Genomic DNA, 26,070 nt, shown 5'->3' on the forward strand with positions numbered 1-26,070 from the left:
AACAAAGTTATGTAGTCAGTGCTTTTGGTGAGAACCCATTATGTTTAAGCTCAGTAGAACTTGGACAACTATTTGATTTTATTTAATTAATTATTGTCATATGTACCTAGATACAGTGAAAAGTTTTATTATGCATGCAGTACAGACAGATCGTACCATTCAGAGATCGTAGGATGTTAGAACCAGAATAACGGAGTTATGGGTATAAAGAAGGCACGCATAAAGAAAGATCAACATTAGATTTGAAATTTGAGAGATCCATTCAGAAGTCCAATAACTGCAGGGAAGAAGCTGCTCTTGAACTTGTAGGTAGGTGTGTTTAAGCTTTTGTATTTGCTGCCTGCAAGAGGAGGTTGGGAGAGATTATAACTTGGGTGGGAGGGCTCTTTGATGAAGTTGGCTGCCTTTTGAAGGCATTGAGAAATACAGATGGAGTCAACTATTGGTGCCCCTTGAGTAGATCAATAAGGAACACCATTATGAAGGCAGCAATTCCAGAAAAAGATCCACCTTAACCTCACATTCCTGATGAAGAGCTTATGCTTTAAAAGTCAACTCTCCTGCTTCTCTGAGGCTACCTGACCTGCTGTGGCTTTTTCAGCATCACACTTTTGGACTCTGATCTCCAGCACCAGCAGTCCTCACTTTCTCCCATTACCTTTTTAGATTACCTACAGTGTGGAAACAGGCCCTTTGGCCCAACAAGCCCACACCAACCCTCCGAAGAACAACCCACCCAGACCCATTCCCCTACATTTACCCCTTCACCTAACACTATGTGCAATTTAGCGTGGCCAATTCACCTAACCTGCACATTTTTGGACTGGGGGGGGGGGGGGGGAACCAGAGCACCCGCAGACACGGGAGAACATGGAAACTCCACACCGACAGTTGCCTGAGGCTGGCATTGAACCTGGGTCCCTGGTGCTGTGAAGCAGCAGTGCTAACCACTGTGCCAACGTGCCACCTTATCAAGGGCAATTTGCAATAAGCAATAAGGGTATCCACATCCTGAGTGCAGCTTTCAAAATTCTTAGCCAGCCATTCATTTTTTTCTCTCACTGTTAAGGAGGGCAGATTCTGCTCCCAAGGCTTTAAGAACAAATGAAACGCGAAGATCATTAGCAGAGCAGTGTTCTCTCGTAGATGGGGCATGGAATTTCGATTGGAAGCAGGAATAGAAAAAAGACAGTACTTGGTTAAAATTGTCGTCAGATCGTTAACTGCTTTATATGACAAACAGATCAATCACATCAATTGGTCTAACACTGCTGTGTGCTGTTCAACAACATAACTTTCTGGATATTATTTCCTCCCTTGATGTACTGATCTGTCTTTTTCTTAAATGCGCCTATTCTAACCGTTTCAAATACTTCCTGTGGTAGCGAGTTCCACACTGCAGCCACTTTTTGGGTGAAGTTGCATCTAAAATATCCCTCTCCCCGAATGGGGAGGCTACAACATAACATTTAATAGCTGCTTTTGACGGGGGGGTGGGCAGTGAAAAACACAAGGCTGACACTCCCCCCCCCCCCCCCCCCGCCGAGAATTCGTGGGCACACTCGTTTTATATATCCCTGCAGAAGGCAATCGAATGAAGCACACACAGCTTTGAAAATGTTTTTTTATTGTGAGGAACATCACTGAGATGGGAAGAGAACTTTAACACCCACATCGTCCCTCGCGTCTTATTTTAATAAGAATGAACTTTACCTTGACCCACTTTGTGGTGGATGGCGGGGGGGGGTTAAATTTAGTCCCTTTTGTGGTGTGGTGGAGGGGATGAAGTGTAAACTGCTTTGGCCGGGGAGAAGAGTAATTTGGTCGTGTGTGTGTTGGGGGAGGTGTAAACTCATTCACCTGGGGCAGGGGGGAACTTAGTCCTTTGTGTTTTTTCTGGGGGTGGGGTATGTGTCAGAGGGTGGGGGGTGGGAGAGAATAATGTGAGGCAGTTTGTTTCTCTCTCCCTATGTTGGGGGGTGGGTAATGAATTACTGTGATTCCCGATACCCGCAGACCGATCCTTTGTGGGTCTTACAGTGTTGGTCTGGAGGGGGGTGGGGCGGGGGAGCTGTCTGGAAATGTGACTGTGTTCCGTTTGACAGTAGCACGGGACCCCCCTCCCCCAATAAAGCGGGAGCATCCCTGGACAGTAAGGGTTGGGGGTGGTTACTGTGGCGCTGGAAAAGGATGGGGGTGGGTTTACAAGATAATGAGGGGCTGGTCCAGGTCTGTCCGTGTCTTTGTGTCCCCGAGCTGGGAAGGGGGTGGGGGAGTCTGTGACTGAGCTGGGGAGGGGGTGGGGGAGTCTGTGACTGAGCTGGGAAGGGGGTGGGGGAGTCTGAGAGTGAGCTGGGAAGGGGGTGGGGGAGTCTGTGACTGAGCTGGGGAGGGGGTGGGGGAGTCTGTGACTGAGCTGGGGAGGGGGTGGGGGAGTCTGTGAGTGAGCTGGGAAGGGGGTGGGGGAGTCTGTGACTGAGCTGGGGAGGGGGTGGGGGAGTCTGTGACTGAGCTGGGGAGGGGGTGGGGGAGTCTGTGTCGGGGGTTGGAGGAGTCAGTGTCAGGAGGGTGGGGGAGTCTGTGTCTGGAGGGTGGGAGTGTGTGACCCGGGGGGGTGTGAGACCCGGGGGGGGGGGGGGGTGGGGGTGTGTCCGGGGTGTGTATGTGTGGGGGGTGGGGGTGGCGGAGTCTGTGTCCGGAGGGGGAGGGGAGCCTGTGACCGGGGGGTGAGGGGGAAGTGTGTGTGTGGGGGGGGGGGGTCTGCTGTGTCCAGCATGTTCCCCGCGATGGGCTCTCTGTGCTGGGGGACCGGCCCGCTCCCAGGCGGGGAACCCGAGCCCGAGCCCGAGGGCGGCCGCTCTGAGGCCGCAGCTGCTGCCGCTGGGGAGGGCACATCGGGCGGCCCCGGGAACAGGCAGCACCGCCGCCCCCAGGAGGAGAGGGTACAGGCCACCAGCTGCAGCACGGAGAGCCGGCACCGACAGGCGGAGGCTGAGAGGGAGAGGAGGCTGCTGGAGACAGGCGAAGACATCGCCCTGAAATACATCCGGCCGGATGAGTGTGTGAGATACATGAGAGTGTGTGTGGATCCAGGTGAGCATCAGTACGGGGCTGCACCATCATACAATCGCCAAATCCATCCTCTAACCCTGTCCCTGCATCAACCTCCTGACAGATACTACACAAGAAAGAGGGACTTCAACCCGGGTCACCTGGCTCAGAGGTGGAGACACTACCACTAGATATTTGACCCCTAGATATTTGTGAAATCAAACTGTTCAGAGATGCACTGTCTCAGTGATTAAGCCCTACTACCTCTCAGTGCCAGACACCTGCGTTCAATTCCCTCCTCAGGTGACTTTGTGATTTGTACATTCTCCCAGTCTCTCTGTGGGTTTCCTCCCACACTCCCAAGCTGCACAGTTTAGGTAGATTGAACATGCTAAATTGCTCACAGGATTAGCCACAGAAAATGCATGGTTACAGGGATAGGATCGGGGTTGGAGAGTGAATCTGGGCACAATGCTCCTCAGATGGTCAGTGGTTGTTTGATTTAGCGCAGTCAGGTGTACCTACCTGCACTGAAAAGCTTTGTAGGGTAAGCATAGGAAACAAGTACATACACGCGATAAGGTACCTGCACGGAGCAAGGCATACACATCAATTTTCCTGCTCCTCAGATGCTGCCTGATGTGCTGTGCTTTTCCAGCACCACTCTCTGGCCCCTAAGGCATACAACAGGACTTTAAACTTGTGAGTCGTAGGGAAGGGGAAGGGAAAGGAAAAGCAACAGGGAGTATCGAGTTAAGTAGAAAGATAAGCAGTTGGATAGCGTGTGTGCAGGGTTTAAGTTCAAGGCAGACTAGGAATGTAGCAAAAAAGGAAGGATAACTTAGGTGGAGGTGATGGAAATCATGAACATAAGAAAATTAGCATTAAGGTGTTTTACCTGAATGCTTGAAGCATTCACAACAATGTAGATGAATTAACAGCACAAATCATTGTAAATTATTATGATGTGGTAGGCATCACAGAGACGGTTGCAGTGGGTTTAGGACAGGCAATTAAACATCCAAGGATTTACAACTAATCGAAAAGATAGGGAGGTGGGCAGAGGGGGTGGGGTTGCCCTGTTAGTTAAGAATGAAATTAAATCTATGGCACTGAATGACATCGGGACTGGATGTCTTGAAATGCATAAAGGTGGATAAATCCCCAGGACCTGATCAGGTGTACCCTAGAACACTGTAGGAAGATAGGGAAGTGATTGAAGAAGTAACAAAGAGGATTGATGAGGGCAGATGTGATCTATATAGACTTCAGTAAGATGTTCGACAAGGTTCCCCATGGGAGACTGGTTAGCAAGGTTATATCTCACGGAATACAGGGAGAACTAGCCATTTGGATACAGAACTGGCTCAAAAGGTAGAAGATAGAGGGTGGTGGTGGAGGGTTGTTTTTCAGATTGAAGGCCTGTGACCAGAGGAGTGCCACAAGGATTGGTGTTGGGTCCACTACTTTTTGTCGTTTATAAAAATGATTTGGATTTGAGCATAAGAGGTATTGTAAATAAGTTTGCAGATGACGCCAAAATTGGAGGTGTAGTGGATAGCGAAGAAGGTTACCTCAGATTACAACAGGATCTTGATCAGATGGGCCAATGGGCTGAGAAGTGGCAGATGGTAATCTTCAAATCTTCTCCCAAACTTTGAAGATGGAGTTTAATTCAGATAAATGAGAGGTGCTGCATTTTGGGAAAGCAAACCTTAGCAGAACTTATACACTGAATGGTAAGGTCCTGGGGAGTGTTGCTGAACAAAGAGACCTTGGAGTGCAGGTTCATAGCTCCTTGAAAGTGGAGTCTCAGGTAGATAGGATAGTGAAGAAGGTGCTTGGTATGCTTTCCTTTATTGGTTACAGTATTGAGTATAGGAATTGGGAGGTCATGTTGCGGCTGTACAGGACACTGTTGGAATATTGTGTGCAATTCTGGTCTCCTTCCTATTGGAAAGATGTTGTGAAACTTGAAAGGGTTCAGAAAAGATTTACAAGGATGTTGCAAGGGGTTGGAGGATTTGAGCTATAGGGAGAGGCTGAACAGGCTGGGTCTGTTTTCCCTGGAGCGTTGGAGGCTGAGGGGTGACCTTACAGAGGTTTATAAAATTATGAGGGGCATGGATAGGTTAAATAGACAAAGTCTTTTCCCTGGGGTCGGGGAGTTCAGAACTAGAGGGCATAGGTTTAGGGTGAGAAGGGAAAGATTATAAAAGAGACTTAAGGGGCAACATTTTCACGCAGAGGGTGGTATGTGTATGGAATGTGCTGCCAGAGGAAGTAGTGGAGGCTGGTACAATTGCAACATTTAAGAAGTATTTGTATGGGTATATGAATAGGAAGGATTTGGAGGGATAAGCGCTGGGTGCAGGCAGGTGGGTCTAGATTGGGTTGGGATATCTGGTCGGCGTGGATGGGTTGGACCGAAGGGTCTGTTTCCGTGCTGTACATCTCTATGACTCTATGAAGTGGCGTTGAAATGCCCATCAGCCATGATTGAATGGCGGAGTGGGCTTGATGGGCCAAATGGCCTTACTTCCACTCCTGTTTCTTATAGTCTTAACGTTACAGCTGCACGAGGTTTACATTAACTTCAATAAAGTTCATTCAGCAGCATTCAGCTTGGCTCTATACTAGAACACCTCTGAGCCAGTCCCAATTGCCCCAGAGGTGTAAGTACTTTACCTAGTACTGCACCATAAGAGCCCCTGTTCTGCCTGTTATTAACTTTGACCCACTATTCATTGCTCCAGGCTGACCCCATTTGCACACAAACTCAACAGGAAGTGTGACATCTGTGTAAATGCTGAGAGTACTCCACTCGGTGGAATCATTGTGTTCATAACAAAATAACAAAAAACAGAAATAACAAAAAGTACCAATTCAATCTTTCTATAACTGATGTTAACAACTGGGACTTTTCTGGGGGTTGGGGACAGGGGTGGGGAGGTGAGGGAAGTACATCATTTTGCTGAAATTGGAATTACCTTTGCATTTGAACATGAGCTATTTTTCTTTTGCTTTTCTCCCTTGCTTCCCCACCGCCTTTTTTTCCTTCTTCCTCACCCAGCTATTCTGGAAGATGTTGGCGCATATATTCTGCTTGATGTTCTCAACTCGCTAGAATCTGAATATAGCATTGAAGCTCAGTCAGTTCCTTCCACTATCACATGGAGAAGAGAACTTCCTGAAGTCATGTTAAATGACTTGCCTGATGAGGTAAGGTGATAAGCCACATAACAGTTGACCTGCCTTTTAAAATGTGTCTTTGCTTTCAGAAGGTCAGGGCAGCTTATTACTGTCACTATTACCACACCACTGTGCCACATTTAGAATCAGGTCCGCATCTGACTCAACAACAAGATAGTTTAGGGAAAAGCGACACTCATCACTTTGTGCACAATTATGTTTTGAAAACAAAGCCAGAACTAGCATTGTCCTGGCTAGAAGTTCTCTCTCAAAACGGATACATTATATAATCTCTGTTTGAGAGCTATTGCAGTGTGTAAATTAAATACCACATATACTTCCACTATTAGGTATTAAAAGCTTTTGGATAAAAATGGTGCAAAATACACTTTTCTTACTGCTCATCATTATCTTTCAGCCAGGATGTTCAATATTCACTTGAACTAGGTATTTACAGTGACCACCTTCATAGGGATGATAGGAACTCAAGTCATTTTAAAGTTATGCCATTTTCTTTTTTATCCAGCATGTATCCAACTAAGGATGGATGTTTCTGAGGAAGGAATCGTACCACAGGGCTCTTTAGTAACTGTCAATCCAGACTGAAGAAAGGTTAATTTATACTTTGCTTGGTGTCTTGCACAACAAAGGGAATATTTGCTTCACTCTTTTGAAGTCATCTATCACAGCCCCTTTAACAAATAAAATTTCATAAATGTTTTGAAAATCAAACACCAAGCACTCATTCAGCTCTCACTTGCTCCCTCTAACTCTCCTCGTTGGTCATAGTCAGAGTTACACAACATCAAAATAGACCCTCGGACCAACCAGTCAATGCCGAACATAATCCCAAACTAAACTAGTCCCACCTGCTTGTTCCTGGCCCATATCCCTCCAAACCTTTCCTATTCATGTACTTATCCAAATGTCTTTTAAACATTGCAACTGTGTCCAGATCCACCACTTACTAAGGAAGTTCAGTCCACATGCAAACCACCCTCTATGTAAAACATTTGCCTCGGTCTTTTAAAATCTCTCTCTCCCCTTCACCTTAAAAGTCTTGATATCCCCCTAGTCTTGATATCCCCATCCAAGGGAAAAGCCACCTACCATTAACCCGAGCTATACACTCATGATTTTAAAGCCTCTATAAGGTCACCTCTCAATCTCTTACGCTCCAGTGAAAAATAAAAGTCCGAACCTTTCTTTAACTCAAACCTTGTTCTGCTATATGGGCTTGGTTGGTGTTCTGGACTATTTAACCATTGTAGGATACATACCTTGTCCAAAAAGGACTTCAAATTACATCCACACTGAAGCACTTTCCAGCAATGGTTACTCTGTAGCTTGTAGGGTCTAAGCACCTTGCTGCATTTTATTTGCCTCTGTGGTCCAAAGGACATTCAGAGAATTTTAGCTGCCTGGGTGCTGATATTATTCATGTTTGAGAGACAGTTTGCAGATAACTGCAATTCCAAATATTCCTCAGTTTTATTTTTGGGTGATCTTGGAAGAATTGCCTCATTCTTTAAACATTGTTTTTTTGAGTATGAATGCCAGGGTGAACTGTACCAGGAATAGGATAATAGGTAAATTGTTTACCTTTTGTAGTCTGCCATTTTGGGCAGTCTTCAATTCAGTTAGTGCTGTTCCAATACATTATTGCTCAGTCCTTTTTCCAATTTTCTGATGTTGTTACTTCACTGCAGCTGAAGAAATAGAAGGCGGCTGTAGAGTGTTTAATGAGGGTCTGCTCTTTAATCAGCCAACCATTATGGCATATTTTCAAACACTAATTGGATTTGAATTGGTGTATATTTGTTAACAAGTGATTTGTGCTTACAGACTAAAAATATGTACAAATCCAAGGAAGAAAATCAAATTCTGGTGCTGCTTTCACCAAATCATTTTCTCAAGATGGTCTGGTTACATAAACAGGTAAAAAAGCAATGTTTAAATATCTTAACAAGTGTAGTTAGCTGTATAGAGTTGTTGTTTATTGCATTTTCACAAGATGATTTCCATTGTAGTATGAGTACAATGACTACAGTACCATATTTCCATCTACTTTATCAAAAAGTAGAAAAGCAACTTCTGAGTCCAAGCTACATGTACAATTCGTCCAAAAAGCAAATTAGCATGAATATGCTGATCTGACAGTAAAATGATTAATGTGTGCTTTCTGCTGACAATTTTTAATAAATAACTAATCACTGATAAATACATTTGGTCAAAAGCTTTTTGTCTTGCATTCACAGGATATTTCACTAGAAGTAACATAAAAGGGAATTTTGCTTTGAAAATTGTCCTGGTGAACGTACAAAACATCTTTTTATAGCAGTATTCAAGCTTTGCATGATCAAGTGATCCAGGGGTCGGTTTTTGTCCAGTGTGTGCAGGAGGGTTTTCTGACACAAGATGTAGACAGGCCAACAAGAGGCGATACCATATTGGATTTGGTACTGGGGAATGAACTCGGCCAGGTGTTAGATTTGGAGGTAGGTGGGCACTTTGGCGATAGTGACCATAATTTGGTTAAGTTTACAATAGCAATAGGTATATATTGCAGGTAAAGAGGTACAACTGGGGGAAAGGCAATTATGATGCGACTAGGCAAGATTTAGGATGCACAGGATGGGGAAGGAATCTGGAGGGGATTGACAGTTGAAATGTGGAGCTCATTCAAGGAATAGGTATACACTTATCAAGGTCCCGCAGTATCTTTATCAGACAGGGAGGTAGTTGTTGAGAGAAGGAGCCATGGTTTACTAAGAAGTTGAAGCTCTTGTCAAGAAGGCGGCTTATGTGAAGATGAGGTGTGAAGGCTGAGATAGGGGGCTTGAGTGTTATAAGTGAGCCAGAAAAGATTTAAAGAGTCGGCTAAGAAGAGCCAGGAGGGGACATGAGAAGTTGTTGGCAGATAGGATCAAGGAAAACCTTAAGGCTTTCTGTAGGTACATCAGGAATAAAAGCATGACTAGAGTAAGATTAGGACCAAAGGTAATAGTGGAAAGTTGTGTGCGAAATCTGAGGACATGGGAAAGCGCTTAATTAATACTTTTCATCAGTATTTACATTGGAAAAGGGCAATGTTAGTGAGAATACAGAGAACCAAGCTACAAGATCAGATGGGATTGAGATTGACAAAGAGGAAGTTTTAGCAATTTTGGAAGATCTGAAAATAGATAAGACTCCTGGGCCAGATGGGATTTATCCTCTGGGAAGCCAGGGAGGAGATTGCAGAGCCTTTGGTTCCGATCTTTATGTCATCATTGTCTGCAGGAGTAGTGCCAGAAGACAGGAGGATTGCAAATGTTGTTCCCTTGTTCAAGAAGGGGAATCGGGACAACCCTGGTTATTATAGGCCAGTGAGCCTTACTTCAGTTGTGGATAAGGTGTTGGAAAAGGTTATAAGCAATAGGATTTATAATCATCTGGAAAGGAATAATTTGATTAGGGATAGTCAACATGGTTTTGTGAAGGGTAGGTCATGCCTCACTAACCTTACTGAGTTCTTCGAGAAGGTGACAAAACAGGTGGATGAAGGTAAAGTGGTTGATGTGGTGTATATGGACTTCAGTAAGATGTTTGATAAGGTCCCACACGGTAGGCTATTGCATAAAATGTGGAGTTTCGGGATTGAAGGTGATTTAGCAGCTTGGATGAGAAATTAGTTAGATGAAAGAAGACAGAGGGTGGTGGTTGATGGGCAACTTTCATCCTGGAGTTCAGTTACCAGTGGTGTGCAAGGATCTGTTTTGGGGCCACCGCTGTTTGTCATTTTTATAAATGATCTGGATATAAACGTAGAAGAATGGTTAGTCAATTTGTGGATGACACAAAGGTAGGCAGAGTTGTGGATAGTGCCGAAGGATGTTGTGGGTTACAGAGATAAGATGCAGAGCTGGGCTGAGAAGTGGCAAATGTAGATTAATGTGGGAAAGTGTGAAGTAGTTCACTTTGGAAGAAATAACAGGAATGCAGAGTATTGGGCTCATGATAAAATTCTTGGCAGTGTAGATGGATAGAGAGATCGCAGTGTCCAGGTGCACAAATCCCTGAAAGTTGCCACCCACATTGATAGGTTAGTTAAGATGACATATGGTGTGTTGGCATTTATTGGTAGGGGGACTGAGTTTCGGAGCCACGAGGTTATGCTTCAGTTGTACAATACACTGGTAAGGCTGCACCTGGAGTATTGTGTGCAGTTCTGGTCACCGCATTATAGGAAGGATGTGGATGCTTGGAACGGGTTCAGAGGAGATTTACCAGGATGTTGTCTGGTATAAAGGGAGGTCTTACGAAGAAAGGCTGAGGGAACTGATGCTGTTTTGTTTTGGAGAGAAGGTTGAAAGGTGACTTAATTGAGACATAAGATATTCAGAGGGCTAGGTAGGATGGACAATGAGAGCTTTTTTCCTCAGATGGTGAAGGCTAACACAAGGGGAAGTAGCTTTAAATTGAGGGGTGATAGATTTAGGACAGATATCAGGGGTAGTTTCATTACTCAGTAGTTGGGGCGTGGAACAACCTGCCTGAAATAGTAGTAGACTCACTGACATTAAGGACATTTAAATGGGCATTGGACATACATATAGATAATAATGGAACAGTGTGGGTTAGGTGAGCAGATTATTTTCACAGGTCGGTGCAACATCGAGGGCCGAAGCGCCTGTACTGCGCTGTAACGCTCTATGTTGTAGGTAATCAATTCCACACCTGCAGTGTCGCATCAAATGTTTGAAAAAGTAAGAAGTCTTGAAACATTAACACATTCCTTCTCCACAGATGCAGCTGAACCTGCTATTTCTATCACTTCGTCTCTAATCTCATTATCTTTGCTCTTTCATCTGATTATCTTTGTTCATCTCTTTCTGATTTTTACTTTCCTTTTCTGTTGCCCTTTGCTTGCAGCTGGGAAGTACCCAGAAGGGAAAGGGGGAGAGGAGGAGAGCGCTAGTTATAGGAGATTCTATAGTTAGAGGGACAGACAGGCGGTTCTTGGTGTTCTGTCCTGCTTTCTATTTGTGTCATGGTCTGTTAAGGTGGGTGATAGCATTTCTGGTTCTTTTTCTCAGAGATTGGTAAATGGGGTCCAAATCGATGTGCTTATTGAGGGAGTTCTAGTTTGAATGCCAGGGCTCTAGGAATTCCCTTGTTTCTCTCTGTTTTAGCCTGTCGTGGGGTAGATATGTTGGCCTAGACGAAGTGGTGTCCTTCTTCATCTGTATATAAGGATACTAGTGATAGTGGGTCATGTCATTTGGTGGCTAGTTGGTGTTTGTGTATCTTGGCGAGTAGTTTTCTGCCTGAGGTAGTGTTTGTTGCAGTCCTTGCAGGGTATTTTGTAAATTACATTTTTTAGATTAGATTATTTACAGTGTGGAAACAGGCCCTTCGGCCCAACAAGTCCACACTGACCCGCTGAAACGCAACCCACCCAGACCCATTCCCCTACTGTTATCCCTTCACCTAACACTACGGGCAATTTAGCATGGCCAATTCACCTAACCTGCACATTTTTGGACTGTGGGAGGAAACCAGAGCACCTGGAGGAAACCCACGCAGACACAGCGAAAATGTGCAAAGTCCACACAGTCGCCTGAGGTGGGAAATGAACATGGGCCTCTGGCACTGTGAGGCAGCAGTGCTAACCACAGTGCCACCTTGCTGCGCATTTGTTAGCTGGTTGTTGGTATAGTGTCTTTTTGGTTCATCAGTAGCTGTTTGTGTGTTGGTAGGTTTGTGGGCTACCATGATGCCAAGGGCTCAGAGTAGGCTAGTAGTCATCTCAGGGGTCTTTGGTGTATGGTAGTTATTAGTATTAATGAATATGAATAAGTATTAGTAAAAGCAACTAGTTGCCTTCAAAGTTCAACTAATCCAGGTTAAACCTATATGTTGGACATTAGAAACCTTCAGTTCTTGAGGGGGAAAAAAACATTGGATTAAATAAACCTCCAGAATGACTTGAATTACATGTTGTTCTCCTATAACGTGCTGTAATTGAATTGATGAATTGGGGATGTTGTTTCCAAAGTGCAAACTTTTAAAACGTGTGTTGGCTGTAAGGTGATTATATCACGATACTAAGCACGGTTTCTAAAACACAACTTTTCTATAATGCAGGATCGCAAGAACACAACCAATACATTATATAAGAACTACCCGTATGGAAACCTAATGGTCAGATTTTCCACTTTAAACAGAATTGAATTTATAAATCAGGAAAAGCCACAAGTTCACTTGTATAATGAAGGAGACTGAAGGTCTTAAAATGACAGATTTTTGAAAAAAAGACTATTTCATTCCTTTGGTAACTTAAGTATTAAAATACTTACCACCGTCTACAAACGACACAAATATTTGAAATATTTCTATTTTTACAGCAGATTCAAACAAACAATTTCTTCTTCTTTCATCAGAAAATGAAAGGCATTTTCACAGAAAACATCTATGAAACATTTGATAGCTTTATAACGAGGGTTCTGGACAAGCAACCTCTCAGAGCAGCCACATTAGCGGTCATTGGACTGGATACTTACACAAGGTAACTGTGGATTAAACTTGTAATTTTACGGACTAGTTGCTACCAAAGTACAGCACACATTCCAAACTTCCAGTTGAATCAAATATTTATCTGAAATATTGAAAATGGCTTTGTTGAAAGTATTTACGTGATTTCAGATGAAGTTTGCCTTTGCTGGGAAGGTAAGAAGTTTGAGTGGAGAAGGAACCCAAGACACTACAAGTGTAGTGTCTCCCACCCTCCCTCCTCCTTTAACCTAAAAAAAAGGACTCAGTCGGATGAACAGGTAAGCTACTTAGTGTTCTTGTTTTGGAAACTAAGTGTAGAGTAATGGCAGCGCAGGCAGTGGAATGTTCCTCCTGCAGGATGTTTGAGGTAGGGGTGACCACCGATGCTCCTGCCGACTTCATCTGCAGGAAGTGCAGCCAGCTCCAGCTCCTCACAGACCGCGTTAGGGAACTGGAACTGGAGTTGGATGAACTGAGGATTATTCGAGAGGCTGAGAGGGTGATAGATAGAAGCTACAGGGACATAGTTACGCCAGAGAACAGAGGTAGCTGGGTAACAGTTAGAGGTGGGAAGAGGAGGAAGCAGGCAGTGCAGGGATCCCCTGTGGTCGTTCCCCTCAACAATAAGTATTCCGTTTTGGATACTGTTGGGGGGGGGGGGGGGGGGGGGGGGGGAACGGCCTAGCAGGGGTAAGCTGCAGTGACCGGATCTCTGGCACGAGGTCTGGCTCTGAGGCCCAGAAGGGAAAGGGGGAGAGGAGGAGAGCGCTAGTTATAGGAGATTCTATAGTTAGAGGGACAGACAGGCGGTTCGGTGGACATGGGCGATACTCTCGGATGGTTTGTTGCCTCCCGGGTGCCAGGGTCCGAGACGTCTTGGACCGTGTCTTCAGAATCCTTAAGGGGGAGGGTGTGCAGCCAGAATTCGTGGTGCACATGCACATAGGTAGGAAGAGGGGTGGGGAGGTCATTCAGGAGCTCGGAGTTAGGCTGGAAGCTAAAATCTAGGACGGACAGAGTCGTCATCTCTGGGTTGTTGCCGGTGCCACATGACAGTGAGGCAAGGAATAGGGAGAGAGTGCAGTTGAACACGTGGCTGCAAGGATGGTGTAGGAGGGAGGGCTTCAGGTATTTGGACAATTGGACTGCATTCTGGGGAAGGTGGGACCTGTACAAGCAGGACGGGTTGCACCTGAACCAGAAGGGCACCAATATCCTGGGAGGTAGGTTTGCTAGCACACTTCGGGGGGGGGGGGGGTTAAACTAATTTGGCAGGGGGATGGGATCTGGACTTGTAGTCCAGCAAGTAGGTTAGCTGTTTTTCAGGATGTCCAAGAATGTAGGGAGGCTGTGGAGAAGGTAGCACTGACAGGGAATACTTGCGGACACAGAGATGGGCTCAAGTGTGTATACTTCAACGCAAGGAGTCAGAAATAAGGTGGGTGAATTTAAGGCGTGGATAGGTACTTGGGACTACGATGTTGCGGCCATCACGGAAACGTGGATAGAAGGAGGACAGGAATGGTTGTTGGAGGTTCCTGGTTACAGATGTTTCAGTAAGATTAGGGGATTGGTAAAAATGGAGGGGGGGTGGCGTTGCTAATTAGAAATAGTATAACGGCTGCAGAAAGGCAGTTCGAGGGGGATCTGCCTTTGGAGGTAGTATGGGCTGAAGTCAGAAATAGGAAAGGAGCAGTCACCTTGTTGGATGTTTACTATAGGCTCCCCAATAGCAGCAGAGATGTGGAGAAAGAGATTTTGGAAAGGTGCAGAAGCCACAGGGTAGTAGTCATGGGCGATTTCAACTTCCCAAATATTGATTGGAAGCTCTTTAGAGCTGAAAATGTGTTGCTGGAAAAGCGCAGGTCAGGCAGCATCCAGGGAACAGGAGAATCGACGTTTCGGGCATAAGCCCTTCTTCTGTTCCCTGGATGCTGCCTGACCTGCTGCGCTTTTCCAGCAACACATTTTCAGCTCTGATCTCCAACATCTGCAGACCTCACTTTCTCCTGGAAGCTCTTTAGATCAAGTAGATTGGACGGGGCAGTGTTTGTGCAGTGTGTCCAGGAAGCTTTTCTAACTCAGTATGTAGATTGTCCGACCAGAGGGGAGGCTATATTGGATTTGGTATTTGGTAACGAACCGGGACAAATGATGGGCTTGTTAGTGGGTGAGCATTTTGGTGATGGTGACCACAATTCTGTGACTTTCACCTTGGTTATGGAGAGAAGTAGGTGCGTGCAACAAAGCAGGTTTTACAATTGGGGGGGGTAAATACAATGCTGCAAGACAGGATCTAAGAAGCATAAATTGGGAGCATAGGCTTTCAGGGAAGGATGTCGTTGAAATGTGGAACTTTTTAAAGGAACAGATACGACGTGTCCTTGGTATGTATGTACCTGTCAGGCAGGAAAGAGATGGTAGTGTGAGGGAACCTTGGTTGACGAGGGAGGTTGAATGTCTTGTAAGGAGGCTTACATAAGGTTGAGGAAACAAAGTTCAGACAGAGCGTTGGAGGGATACAGGATAGCCAGGAGGGAGCTGAAGAAAGTGATTAGGAGAGCTAAGAGAGGGCATGAAAAATCTTTGGCGGGTAGGATCAAGGATAACCCCAAGGCCTTTTATGCGTATGTGAGGAACATGAGAATGACGAGAACGAGGGTAGGTCCGATCAAGGATAGTAGTGGGAGACTGTGTATTGAGTCGGGAGATAGGAGAGGTCTTGAATGAGTACTTCTCTTCAGTATTTACAAATGAGAGGGACCGTATTGTTGAAGAGGAGAGTATGAAACGGACTGGTAAGCTAGAGGAGATACTTGTTAGGAAGGAAGATGTGTTGGGCATTTTGAAAAACTTGAGGATAGACAAGTCCCCTGGGCCTGACGGGGTATATCCTAGGATTATGTGGGAAGCAAGAGAGGAAATTGCAGAACTGTTGGCAATGATCTTTTCGTCTTCGCTGTCAATGGGGGTGGTGCCACGGGACTGGAGAGTGGTGAATGTTGTGCCCCTGTTCAAAAAAGGGAATAGGGATAACCCTGGGAATTACAGGCCAGTTAGTCTTACTTTGGTGGTAGGCAAAGTAATGGAAAGGGTACTGAGGGATAGGATTTATGAGTATCTGGAAAGGCACTGCTTGATTAAGGACAGCCAGCACAGATTTGTAAGGGGTAGGTCTTGCCTTACAAGTCTTATTGAATTCTTTGAGGTGACCAAGCATGTGGATGAGGGTAGAGCAGTGGATGTAATGTACATGGATTTTAGTAAGGCATTTGATAAGGTTCCCCATGGTAGGCTTATGCGGAAAGTCAGGAGGCATGGGATAGTAGGAAGTTTGGCCAGTTGGATAGAGAACTGGCTAACCGGTTGAAGTCAGAGTGGTGGTAGATGGCAAGTATTCAGCCTGGAGCCCAGTTACAAGTAGAGTTCCGCAGGGATCAGTTCTGGGTCCTCTGCTGTTTGTAATTTTTATTAATGACTTGGAAGACGGAGTCGAAGGGTGGGTCAGTAAATTTGCTGACGATACGAAGATTGGTGGAGTTGTGGATAGTGAGGAGGGCTGTTGTCGGCTGCAAAGGGACTTAGATATGATGCAGAGCTGGGCTGAGGAGTGGCAGATGGAGTTCAACCCTGTCAAGTGTGAGGTTATCCATTTTGGAAGGACAAATAAGAATGTGGAATACAGGGTTAACGGTAGGGTTCTTAGTAAGGTGGAGGAGCAGAGGGATCTTGGGGTCTATGTTCATAGCTCTTTGAAAGTTGCCACTCAAGTGGATAGAGCTTGTAAGGCGGCCTATGGTGTATTAGCGTTCATTAGCAGAGGGACTGAATTCAAGAGTCGCGAGGTGATGTTGCAGCTGTATAGGATCTTGGTAAGGCCACATTTGGAGTACTGTGTGCAGTTCTGGTCGCCTCATTTTAGGAAAGATGTGGAAGCTTTGGAGAGGGTGCAGAGGAGATTTACCAGGATGTTGCCTGGAATGGAGAATAGGTCGTATGAGGATAGGTTGAGAGTACTAGGCCTTTTCTCATTGGAACGGTGAAGGATGAGGGGTGACTTGATAGAGGTTTATAAGATGGTCAGGGGAACAGATAGAGTAGACAGTCAGAGACTTTTCCCCCGGGTACAACAGTGTTACAAGGGGACATAAATTTAAGGTGATGGGTGGAAGGTATAGGGGGGATGTCAGGGGTAGGTTCTTTACCCAGAGAGTGGTAGGGCATGGAATGCGCTGCCTGTGGGAGTGTCAGAGTCAGAATCATTGGTGACCTTTAAGCGGCAATTGGATAGGTACATGAATAGGTGCTTAAGCTAGGACAAATATTCGGCACAACATCGTGGGCCGAAGGGCCTGTTCTGTGCTGTATTGTTCTATTTTACGTAAACAAGAGGATATTTTCTATAGCTATCCTTGAACAATGGAGATTTTCTGGTTACCAGTGTGGACCATCACACTTTCATTATTTTAATGGACATTTAAATTTTGTGATCATACTCTAAGTGACAGTAATAGACCAGTTTTAAGCCAATATCAAAGAACTTGCATGATAAAGTAATTAAAATATGCTCAGACCACAGCAAGATTCTTTCTCTACATTTCAGCACTCTATGGTTCTATATGTCAGAGTCTTATTCTGTCTCCTCCCCCAGCAGATCCAGAGTTTTATAATGTAAATGCAAGCAATCAAACTCAATATCAAAAGGTCCAAAGATTTGTTCCATATTTTATGCTGAGTGAAAGCAACATATTTGGGCACAGTATCTGAAGGAGGAGGAATTAAGGTTCCAATTCCAGGTTTCAACTTGGACTGCTGGTTGGCAAAGTAGGAAAAAAATTATGTTCATGTGCAGATGTGTCAAGCTAAATACACTGGACTCCACGTGAACTCTGCTTTCTCTCCACAGATTTGAACAGATACGCTGAGTTTCTCCAGCAATTTCTCTTTTTGCTCCATGCTTAAGTAGCCTGCCCACACCATTTTGGGATCTATACAAAAAGTAATTTTAAGAAGATTGGTAAGAGTTGATTTTAACGCAAGAGAAAAAAAAACTTAACTCAGGGTTGCAGAATTTTTGCTTTGAAAACTATCCTCATTAGTCTGAGCCAAGGCACTCACTATTGAAGAAACTCTTTATATGGTTTGAAGACTTGATTTTATTTTGAAACTGTTATGATGCTAAAATCCATTCATTTAGGCTGGAAATATAAGCACTACTTTAATGCCTCACAGAGAAATGAGTAACTTTTATGAAATTATTCAGGGAAAAAGGCCTTTACAGTCCTGTGAAACGACCGAAGAATTCAGAAAAGGAGAGCATTGAAGACTCAGAGTCTTGGGTCAGCAGGGAGCTTGGATTGACTTGTGCAGATTTGGATGAGGTCTGTATTTGCATTTTACATTTGATTGTGTTCTTCCATGGACAAATAAAAATTCTTCACTGTTAAAAACCAGAGGCAGTGTGTTTAGGAAAGGGTGGATAATGCAGTACAAAACAATTAGACACAGGAAGTGAGGTAGCTTGGAGTGCAGTTCTACAGCTACCCAAACTTTATTTACCCATCTTGCTAAAGACCATAAGATTAGGGTCTGATGTGTTTCTCAGCCCCAATTTCCTGCCTTTTCCCATAATCTTTGATCCTTTTTACTAATCAAGAACTTAGCTCGCACTTAAATGCTCAATTACTTGGTCTCTGTAGCCTTCTGTGGCAATGAGTTCCAAAGATTCACCATCCTCTGCCTGAAGAAATTCTTCTCAACTCGTCATTTCTGAACGGAGGCTGTGTAAACATCTCCTCAGTGTAAACATTTTCTTCACATCCATTGGTATTCTATAAATTTCACATCAGAACCCGAATCCATCCTGCTAAATTCTCAAGTACAGACCTAGAACTGCTTCTCATGGCAAGCCCTTAATTCCCAGGATCACTCTCATAGACCACCTCCAAGGCGAACGCATCCTTGCTTAGATATAAAAAAGGTCCAAAACAGCTCCCAATATTCCAAATATGGTCCACTCAGTGCCTTATACATCCACAGCAGTACATACACTTTGATCAACCAACAAAAGTGACACAACAGCAGGGAAGTCATCATAGATTAATTTAGAATATTGGTTGGTTTCAGTTATAGTAGGGTAGCACTAAAGCATATTCCTTCAACCCAAACTCTTTGCATGATAGGCTGTTGTTCCATTAGATGCTTTCCCTACAGTGTCTTATGGCAATGGGTAGTGGTCCTACTTTTCCTGCCAAAAAGTGTAAGTCTGTTCTGCCATAATGCAAGTTTTCAACACAAATTGGCTATAAAATGATTGAAGCATTTAGACCATTTGTATTTCATGAGTTTTCCTTACCTGTACTGGCTATAATGAGATTCCAGTCCCATTAGATTAAATTGTGCTGCTATTTCACAGAATCACAGGGGAACAGAACAATTGCACATCAGAGCAGACTGGATCATAACTTGTCCAAACTGGTTGAAGATGCTGTTTTTAACATGCTCTTAGGTGGGGGTTGGTGCGAAGCATTCGAGCAAAATCTTTGCTCTAGGCAAAACATTCTCTCCACACTCCCCCATTCAAAAAATCAATCCCAAAAATATTGCTTCAAGACCTCACCATTAATGAAATCAATTGCTTACCTTGGACTTGTTCATACACCTTAGAGTTTGATTAAACATAGCCCCTCATTAAAAAAATTGGAACCAATTCAAAGATAAAGACAATGCAAATTGTCACCTTCCATTCAAATTATGTTATGTAGTAATAAAGTTCCATTTCAATGTGCTTATGATCTATCACAGATCAACCTGATAACCTACACTGATCAGATTTTAAAGACACTGGATAATAAGTTTTAAAATAAGGAATAAGTTGTAATTGCATTATAAAAAAGTGGAAATGCAAGATAGTAAAAGCTGCTGTATAAAACAAGTAATGAAGTGGATCTGTACTACAGCAAGAGGCTGAACAGGCTGGGGCTGTTTTCCCTGGAGCATCGGAGGCTGAGGTGTGACCTTATAGAGGTTTACAAAATTATAAGGGGCATGGATAGGATAAATAGGCCAAGTCTTTTCCCTGGGGTCGGGGAGTCCAGAACTAGAGGGCACAGGTTTAGGGTGAGAGGGCAAAGATATAAAAGAGACCTAAGGGGCAACTTTTTCACGCAGAGGGTGGTACATGTATGGAATGAGCTGCCAGAGGAAGTGGTGGAGGCTGCTACAATTGCAACATTTAAGAGGCATTTGGATGGGTATATGAATATTTGGAGGGATATGGGCCGGGTGCTGGCAGGTGGGACTAGATTGGGTTGGGATATCTGGTTGACATGGACAAGTTGGACCGAAGGGTCTGCTTCCATGCTGTACATCTCTATGACTATGACTCTAAGTGCATCTACAATCACATCAATTTATGAACCCAGCAACCACGTTATACATGAAAGTGTCATGATTGACTTCAAATATCTAAAGTGGTCCATAAGAGCAAAAAACAAAAGTTCTTGAACATCTATCATCTTCTCAGGGAGAGTAGGGATGAACAATTGCAAGTGACACCCACGTTCAGAAAACAAAAAACACACAAGTAGGGTACAATATTTGAAAGGGGATTGGAATACACACGAACAAAATTCTCAGGCCCATCTTCTCCCACACTCCTTAATCATGACTTCACTTGGTGCATGGAATTAGTGAATTTAACCAACACTCCAGATCAACAAAATTCTTTCATTGATGGCGTTCATGTATCAAATGCTTCTATCCACTTCAAACTTCTCTCATTTCAAACTACAAAGCTGAACGAGCATACAAGAAATACATATGCTGAGTATTGACAACAACCGACCACAAAATAGTTGAGGTTTCTCATCAGATCAGTAAAACAGCCAATACGTTCGAAGCAGTCAACAATGGTCTTGAATTGCACCATCTCACGGCAAGTGGCATGTTTTAGTTGAAATGAACAGCAGACTCCTTTTACTTTGTGGTCTAGCCCATGTCCAACTCACCTTTCTCTGTGCCAAAAACAAATTGCTGGAAAAGCTCAGTAGGTCTGGCAGCATCCATGGAGGGAAATCAGTTTGTTTCGGGTTGAGTGACCCTTCGTCTATTCGGATTTCTCTCTGCAGATGCTGCCAGAGGTACTGAGCTTTTCCAGCAATTTTTGTTTTTGTTCGATGTACAGCATCTGCAGTTCTTTCGGCGTCACCTATTTCTATTTTGTGCTCAGGTGCAGGTGGCCTTACAGCTGCAAACACACACAACTGTTTGGTTTTTAGAGAACTGGCAACAATTTGCTGATCATATCGCAACACTTACAAAGGCAATCGCCCGAAGTCCTTTCAAGTAAGTTAAACTAAACTTTTTAAGCAGATATTCACCGAAAGCTGTACAGAAGAGAGTGATGATGCTTTTTTCTTAAAAAGAGCAAATTGGGATGAACCCGTCCTTCCGTCAGAGACGACTTAAAGTTTAATTTTAAATTTTCTCAAAGTGATTGGTACAATATTTTGGAATCCACAGGGTCCAGTGTTGATATTGCTGCAGAAAATTTAACTCAATGCCAGAAGGAAACAGGACAGATATCAAAACAGCAAACTGAAAGTTAACTTCAATAGGTTTTCTACTCTTGCTACATAATTGTGCTCCAAAAGGAAACCCTTGTCTGACAGCATTACCATGAGGGTAATGCAAAATTCTTAATATATTAAAAAAAAACTTAGTTTCTAAGTAAAGGGCGGCACGGTGGCTCAGTGGTGAGCACTGTTGCCTCACAGTACCAGGGTCCCAGGTTCGGTTCCAGCCTCGGGCGACTGTCTGTGTGGAGTTTGCACATTCTCCCAGTGTCTGCGTGGGTTTCCTCCGGGTGCTCCGTTTCCTCCCACAGTCCAAAAGATGTGCAGGTCAGGTAAATTGTCCATGCTAAATTGCCCCTTAAGTGTTGGGTGCATTAGTCAGAGGGAAATTGGTCTGGGCAGGTTGATCTTCAGAAAGTCGGTGTGGACTTGTTGGGCCGAAGGGCCTGTTTCCACACTGTAGAGAATCTAATCTAATCTAACCATGGTTCATTTCTATTACATTTTTCAGGTGATTATGAAGGAATATTTAGCCACAAATCAAACCAATGATCAATCATTATCAATGCATTTTAACCCCCCGTCCCCACCCCATGACATCTAGAACCTAGTCAAAATTCCTGATCTTGCATGCAAAAACCAGGATGGTGTTAACAGTGATCACACTATGTGGCTTATTTACAGTTCTATCAACTCTACAGCACAAGAGTTTATAGAATTACAGATGATTCAGAAATTCCAAATGCAAAATTTAAAAACATGCTCACAAACAAATTAAACTTTTGAAATAAAGCAACATCTTTTGACAAGATACTCTTGTGAAAATAATTTTGTTTAGAAAGCAGACAGAAAAAATGACCTTCTCGTTCTGCCCTGATGGGACGTGGTCCACTGGTGTGAAAGTGGATAAGGATGGAAAGGGCCTCCTGAAGTTATGGAAAAAACAGCTTCAGCAGCTCAACAGGATCACCCAACCAGTGGCAATGGCTATAGCACAAGCCTATCCTACACCAAAGCTGCTCTTGCGGGTAATGGCAGCCATCGAATCTCTGCCATTTCTTATTCATTGTTCATACCTGCTCTTTCTTCCCATTGACTCTACTCTACATTCATCATTCTGACAAGGTATTTCCAGTGAAACCTCAATTATCAACAATATTCGACATGGAATTAACTCCAATAATTTGATAAACTGCCTTGAAACAGATATTTGTTCACAATCCATCCAGCTACATATGCAGTGGATAATTATTTAAGCCACTCCAATTTAAGCTCTAGGCCAAGAGACTGCAAAAGGTATTTCTCAAAGAATGTATTGATTTTAAAAAAGGAAACATTGAAGTTATCTACACATTGCTATTTATCTAATTCATTTTCTAACAGAGGAAGCAGTTAACAGGAGTAGACTATTTGGATCTTCAAGTCTGCAGTTATTCAATGATCATAGCTGATCCAATGAAAAGCTAAAAACCATGTTGTGTGGGGGGGGGGAACCAAATTTACATTTGAATTTCTTCATTCAAATTGATGGCATGATTAGTTAATTGGAGGTCCAACAACAATGTAGTTAAAGGGCTTGTGACACTGGTAGAGCTCAAGTACCACCTGCTACAGACATGTTAATGTGTCTGAACAGGTTAATTAAAAATATCAGGAAACTACCAGGGGGACATATAATAGATGTCAGCATCTTGTGGCGCAGTGGCAGTGTCCCTTCCTCTGGCCCAAAAGGCCTGGTTTCTAGTCACACCTCAGGATGTGATAGGCAGAGGTCCAAAACGCTGTGTATGGAAAGTGGATGATAGATGGCCACTGGAACTTTGGGAATTTCTAGATAGGGAAAAAAGAACATGTCCCTATGATTCCTCTCCAGTTTGGGAGATAATTGAGGTTTGACTGAACTTTCATTGCAAATAAACAGTAATAAAATCTATTTTTTAATTAAGAATTGAGCAATACAAACCACAAATGACAGGACCAGAGTCATTTGCATTAAAATTGTAATTTTCTTTGCAAAAGTAATGTGGAACATAATTTTCCAGTACAAAAGAAAACCGTTCAGCCCACTGAGATATCAGATGTTCAAGTTCCATCTTCTAATTCAGGTTTTCCTTAGTTTGGGATATTTATTTTCTTTTCTATTTGATTGCATTTAGCAATTGTTAGGGTATGCTGCGCCCAAAATTTAAAATCTCAACTTTGCTTTTCTTCTGAATTTATACTGGACAGCCAGTCACCCCTTCTTACAGTGATCAAAACCCTTTGCAATTCCTTCATTTCAACCTTTTGTTCCAGTTAAAACACCTCTGCGGTCTCAAGAGGTACAACTGGTTCAAATGCAAATGTATTCTGTAACTTCTATGGCTGCATTATCTTGCCAGAGAAAAAAAAGGCAGGCAGCTAAAACAGACTACAGTAGTCTATTGGAAGCCATCTGTAGGTCAAGATGAATTGGTTTATGAGGTTTTGTTTGTAAAATGTACAATCAAGTGCATTTACTTTCCTGCCACCCACTTGGGAAATGTGTGTACTTGTACCCTCAAGTTTCTCTATCCCAATTACTTTAAAACATTCCTCACTACATCACACAATGATAAGACAAATCCCAGTCGCTGACTCTGCAACTAGAAACCATTGCACCCCAAATCATAGGACACCAGGAAGGCCACTTGAACCATAAGGTCCACCCCACATATTCATAGTGCCAGTGAGCATCATGACAACCTCACCCTCCCCAGCAAATAAAATTAAAGTAGGCAATATAGACCCTTAAGCCCACCCTGAAGAAGGGCTTATGCCCGAAACATCGATTCTCCTGTTCCCTGGATGCTGCCTGACCTGCTACGCTGTTCCAGCAACACATTTTCAGCTCTGATTTCCAGCATCTGCAGACCTCACTTTCTCCTTAAACCCACTATTCAAGCATGTCCATGGCTGATCCCTAGCCCCTTACTGCTCGATCCAGATTATTCCACAGGGCACCTTACCAATATTGCCACATAGCAATGACAATATTCCCATTAGACTGGTATCTTCCCTTAAAACGAGGGGTCATTACATTCGCTCACATCTATGAAGCTGCAGGTATTCCTCCAATGTCTTTGCAAAGAGTAGAACATTAGTCTCGATATTGACTTTGATCCTTCAATTATTAAAACGTCAATTTCAAAATCTCCCATTAAACCTGTTTTAATGAAACTAGCTCGTGCACTTAAAGTCCTTCATCTGTGATGTCCAATTACCATTCGAGATTAGTAAATTTGCACTGTACAGCTTTGTTATTTAAACAATGAAGTGGTCAAAGAACATTGCAGTGGTCCAATTCAGGGTTTCTGGAGCAAGAATGCATTGAGAAAGTTAGCTGTGCTGTTTTGATATTGTTAGAGATCTGGATACCATTTTCATGAATAAAATGAGACCCTCCCCCAAACCAGTTCCCAACCCTCAGGCAACCGATTCTATATTTTGTCTATTTTGTCTTCAATGAAGCTTCAATTTTGAGAGCATACATTTCTTCAAACTTCATTCATAAGGTTACCTTTGCAATACTATCATCAGTTATTTAGTTTGTGCGCAACCATTGCCCTCCCAAACTGGATTTATTTTCTTCTGTTACTGGTTTAAATTGTATCTTTTTAAATTTTTATTTCTCTACCTAATAATGTTTAAAAAATGTGGAAAAATTTAATTTGTTCCAATATAATTAAGATTCCCCACCAATTATCCACTGGTTCTAATTTCTTGAATTGCGTACTGTTATCTTGATGTTTCTCCTAATCAATATTTATAAAATAAAATTTCCCATTGTCACTGTTCCTTGATGTTGCCCTACTCCCGTACCATATACTTGGCCAGTTTCAAGTTGTACAACTAAATCCAGCATACCATAAGGTGAAATAAGTATTGTAGTTTATGCTGAAAACATTGCAGAAATTCCACTCTACAGCACTTCTATTCATCTTACCCCAATTTATCTATGGATTATTGGTCACACTTTAAACGCAGAACAAAATGTTACAGATGCAAGAAAATCAAATCAACTCAAACTATGGAACAATTCAGGTCAGAAACTGTGCAGTTAACATTTTTAAGCAATTAACATTAAGATCAAGATGAATTATTATTTCTGCAAATTCCTAAGCTTGGCCTAATAACCCATATGCATATATTTCCAAAGGAGCAACAGTTTCCTCATACCTGGACTTTGTACCATCCCATTTCTATTCAATTTTCAGTCAATTCTAGCCCAGCTGTTAGAACTTTGCCAAATGTTTAGTTTCATGCAGATAAAATCGAAGCTTCTTTAAAATTCACTTAATTGTACCTCAACATTTATGCATTTCAAAGGCTTATAGACAATGCAGCACAGAGTGGGAGAAGCAGAATCTTCTGTCAGAGGTTAAAGTGTATGCTGCAGGAAAACGTGTGGATCGACGAGTTGGACCGGATATATCACGCAGGTTGTATATTTTCATGACTTCGGAAAACTCGGACATAGTTTTGGACAAAAGCGGTTAAATACACGGATCAACAAACAAGATTCATTTTACTGTCTGCCTTTGAACATCAGTTATAAGAAAGAGTGTAGGCAAAGTAGATATATCAATAAAATTGGTATTAACAGTTTAGAGAGCCAGACATACTGTTAGTAGCACTTGAAGTCTTTTGTGTATGACGTGACAAATTTAAAGTTAGTGTACTTATTTAGCCTAGT

The 26,070-nt window shown here is 43.1% G+C and overlaps 1 protein-coding gene across 1 annotated transcript; it reads left to right on the forward strand.

Moving 5' to 3' along the window:
- Positions 1-2,934: 2,934 nt before the first annotated feature.
- eme2 (essential meiotic structure-specific endonuclease subunit 2) lies at positions 2,935-25,874 on the forward strand. Its single transcript, XM_043711085.2, has 8 exons — positions 2,935-3,093; positions 6,125-6,273; positions 8,089-8,181; positions 12,669-12,793; positions 18,044-18,161; positions 21,011-21,126; positions 22,195-22,384; positions 25,704-25,874. Exons 1-8 carry the CDS (start codon positions 3,072-3,074, stop codon positions 25,872-25,874), a joined length of 984 nt encoding a protein of 327 aa, XP_043567020.2. The 5' UTR covers positions 2,935-3,071.
- The last annotated feature ends 196 nt before the right edge of the window (positions 25,875-26,070 follow it).

The sequence above is a fragment of the Chiloscyllium plagiosum genome, unplaced genomic scaffold, assembly GCF_037043375.1.
Source record: "Chiloscyllium plagiosum isolate Xiang-an unplaced genomic scaffold, Cpla_swu_hap1 HiC_scaffold_20, whole genome shotgun sequence".
Classification (NCBI taxonomy): Eukaryota; Metazoa; Chordata; class Chondrichthyes; order Orectolobiformes; family Hemiscylliidae; genus Chiloscyllium; species Chiloscyllium plagiosum.

What these genes read in the sequence shown, in the direction of transcription:
- eme2 (XM_043711085.2), top strand. Translation starts at nt 3,072, where the DNA reads ATGAGAGTGTGTGTGGATCCAG. An exon ending in TAAATGACTTGCCTGATGAG is followed by an intron (nt 6,274 to 8,088) that starts GTAAGGTGATAA and finishes TTGTGCTTACAG; the next exon opens with ACTAAAAATATGTACAAATC. An exon ending in CTTGTGCAGATTTGGATGAG is followed by an intron (nt 18,162 to 21,010) that starts GTCTGTATTTGC and finishes TTTTGTGCTCAG; the next exon opens with GTGCAGGTGGCCTTACAGCT.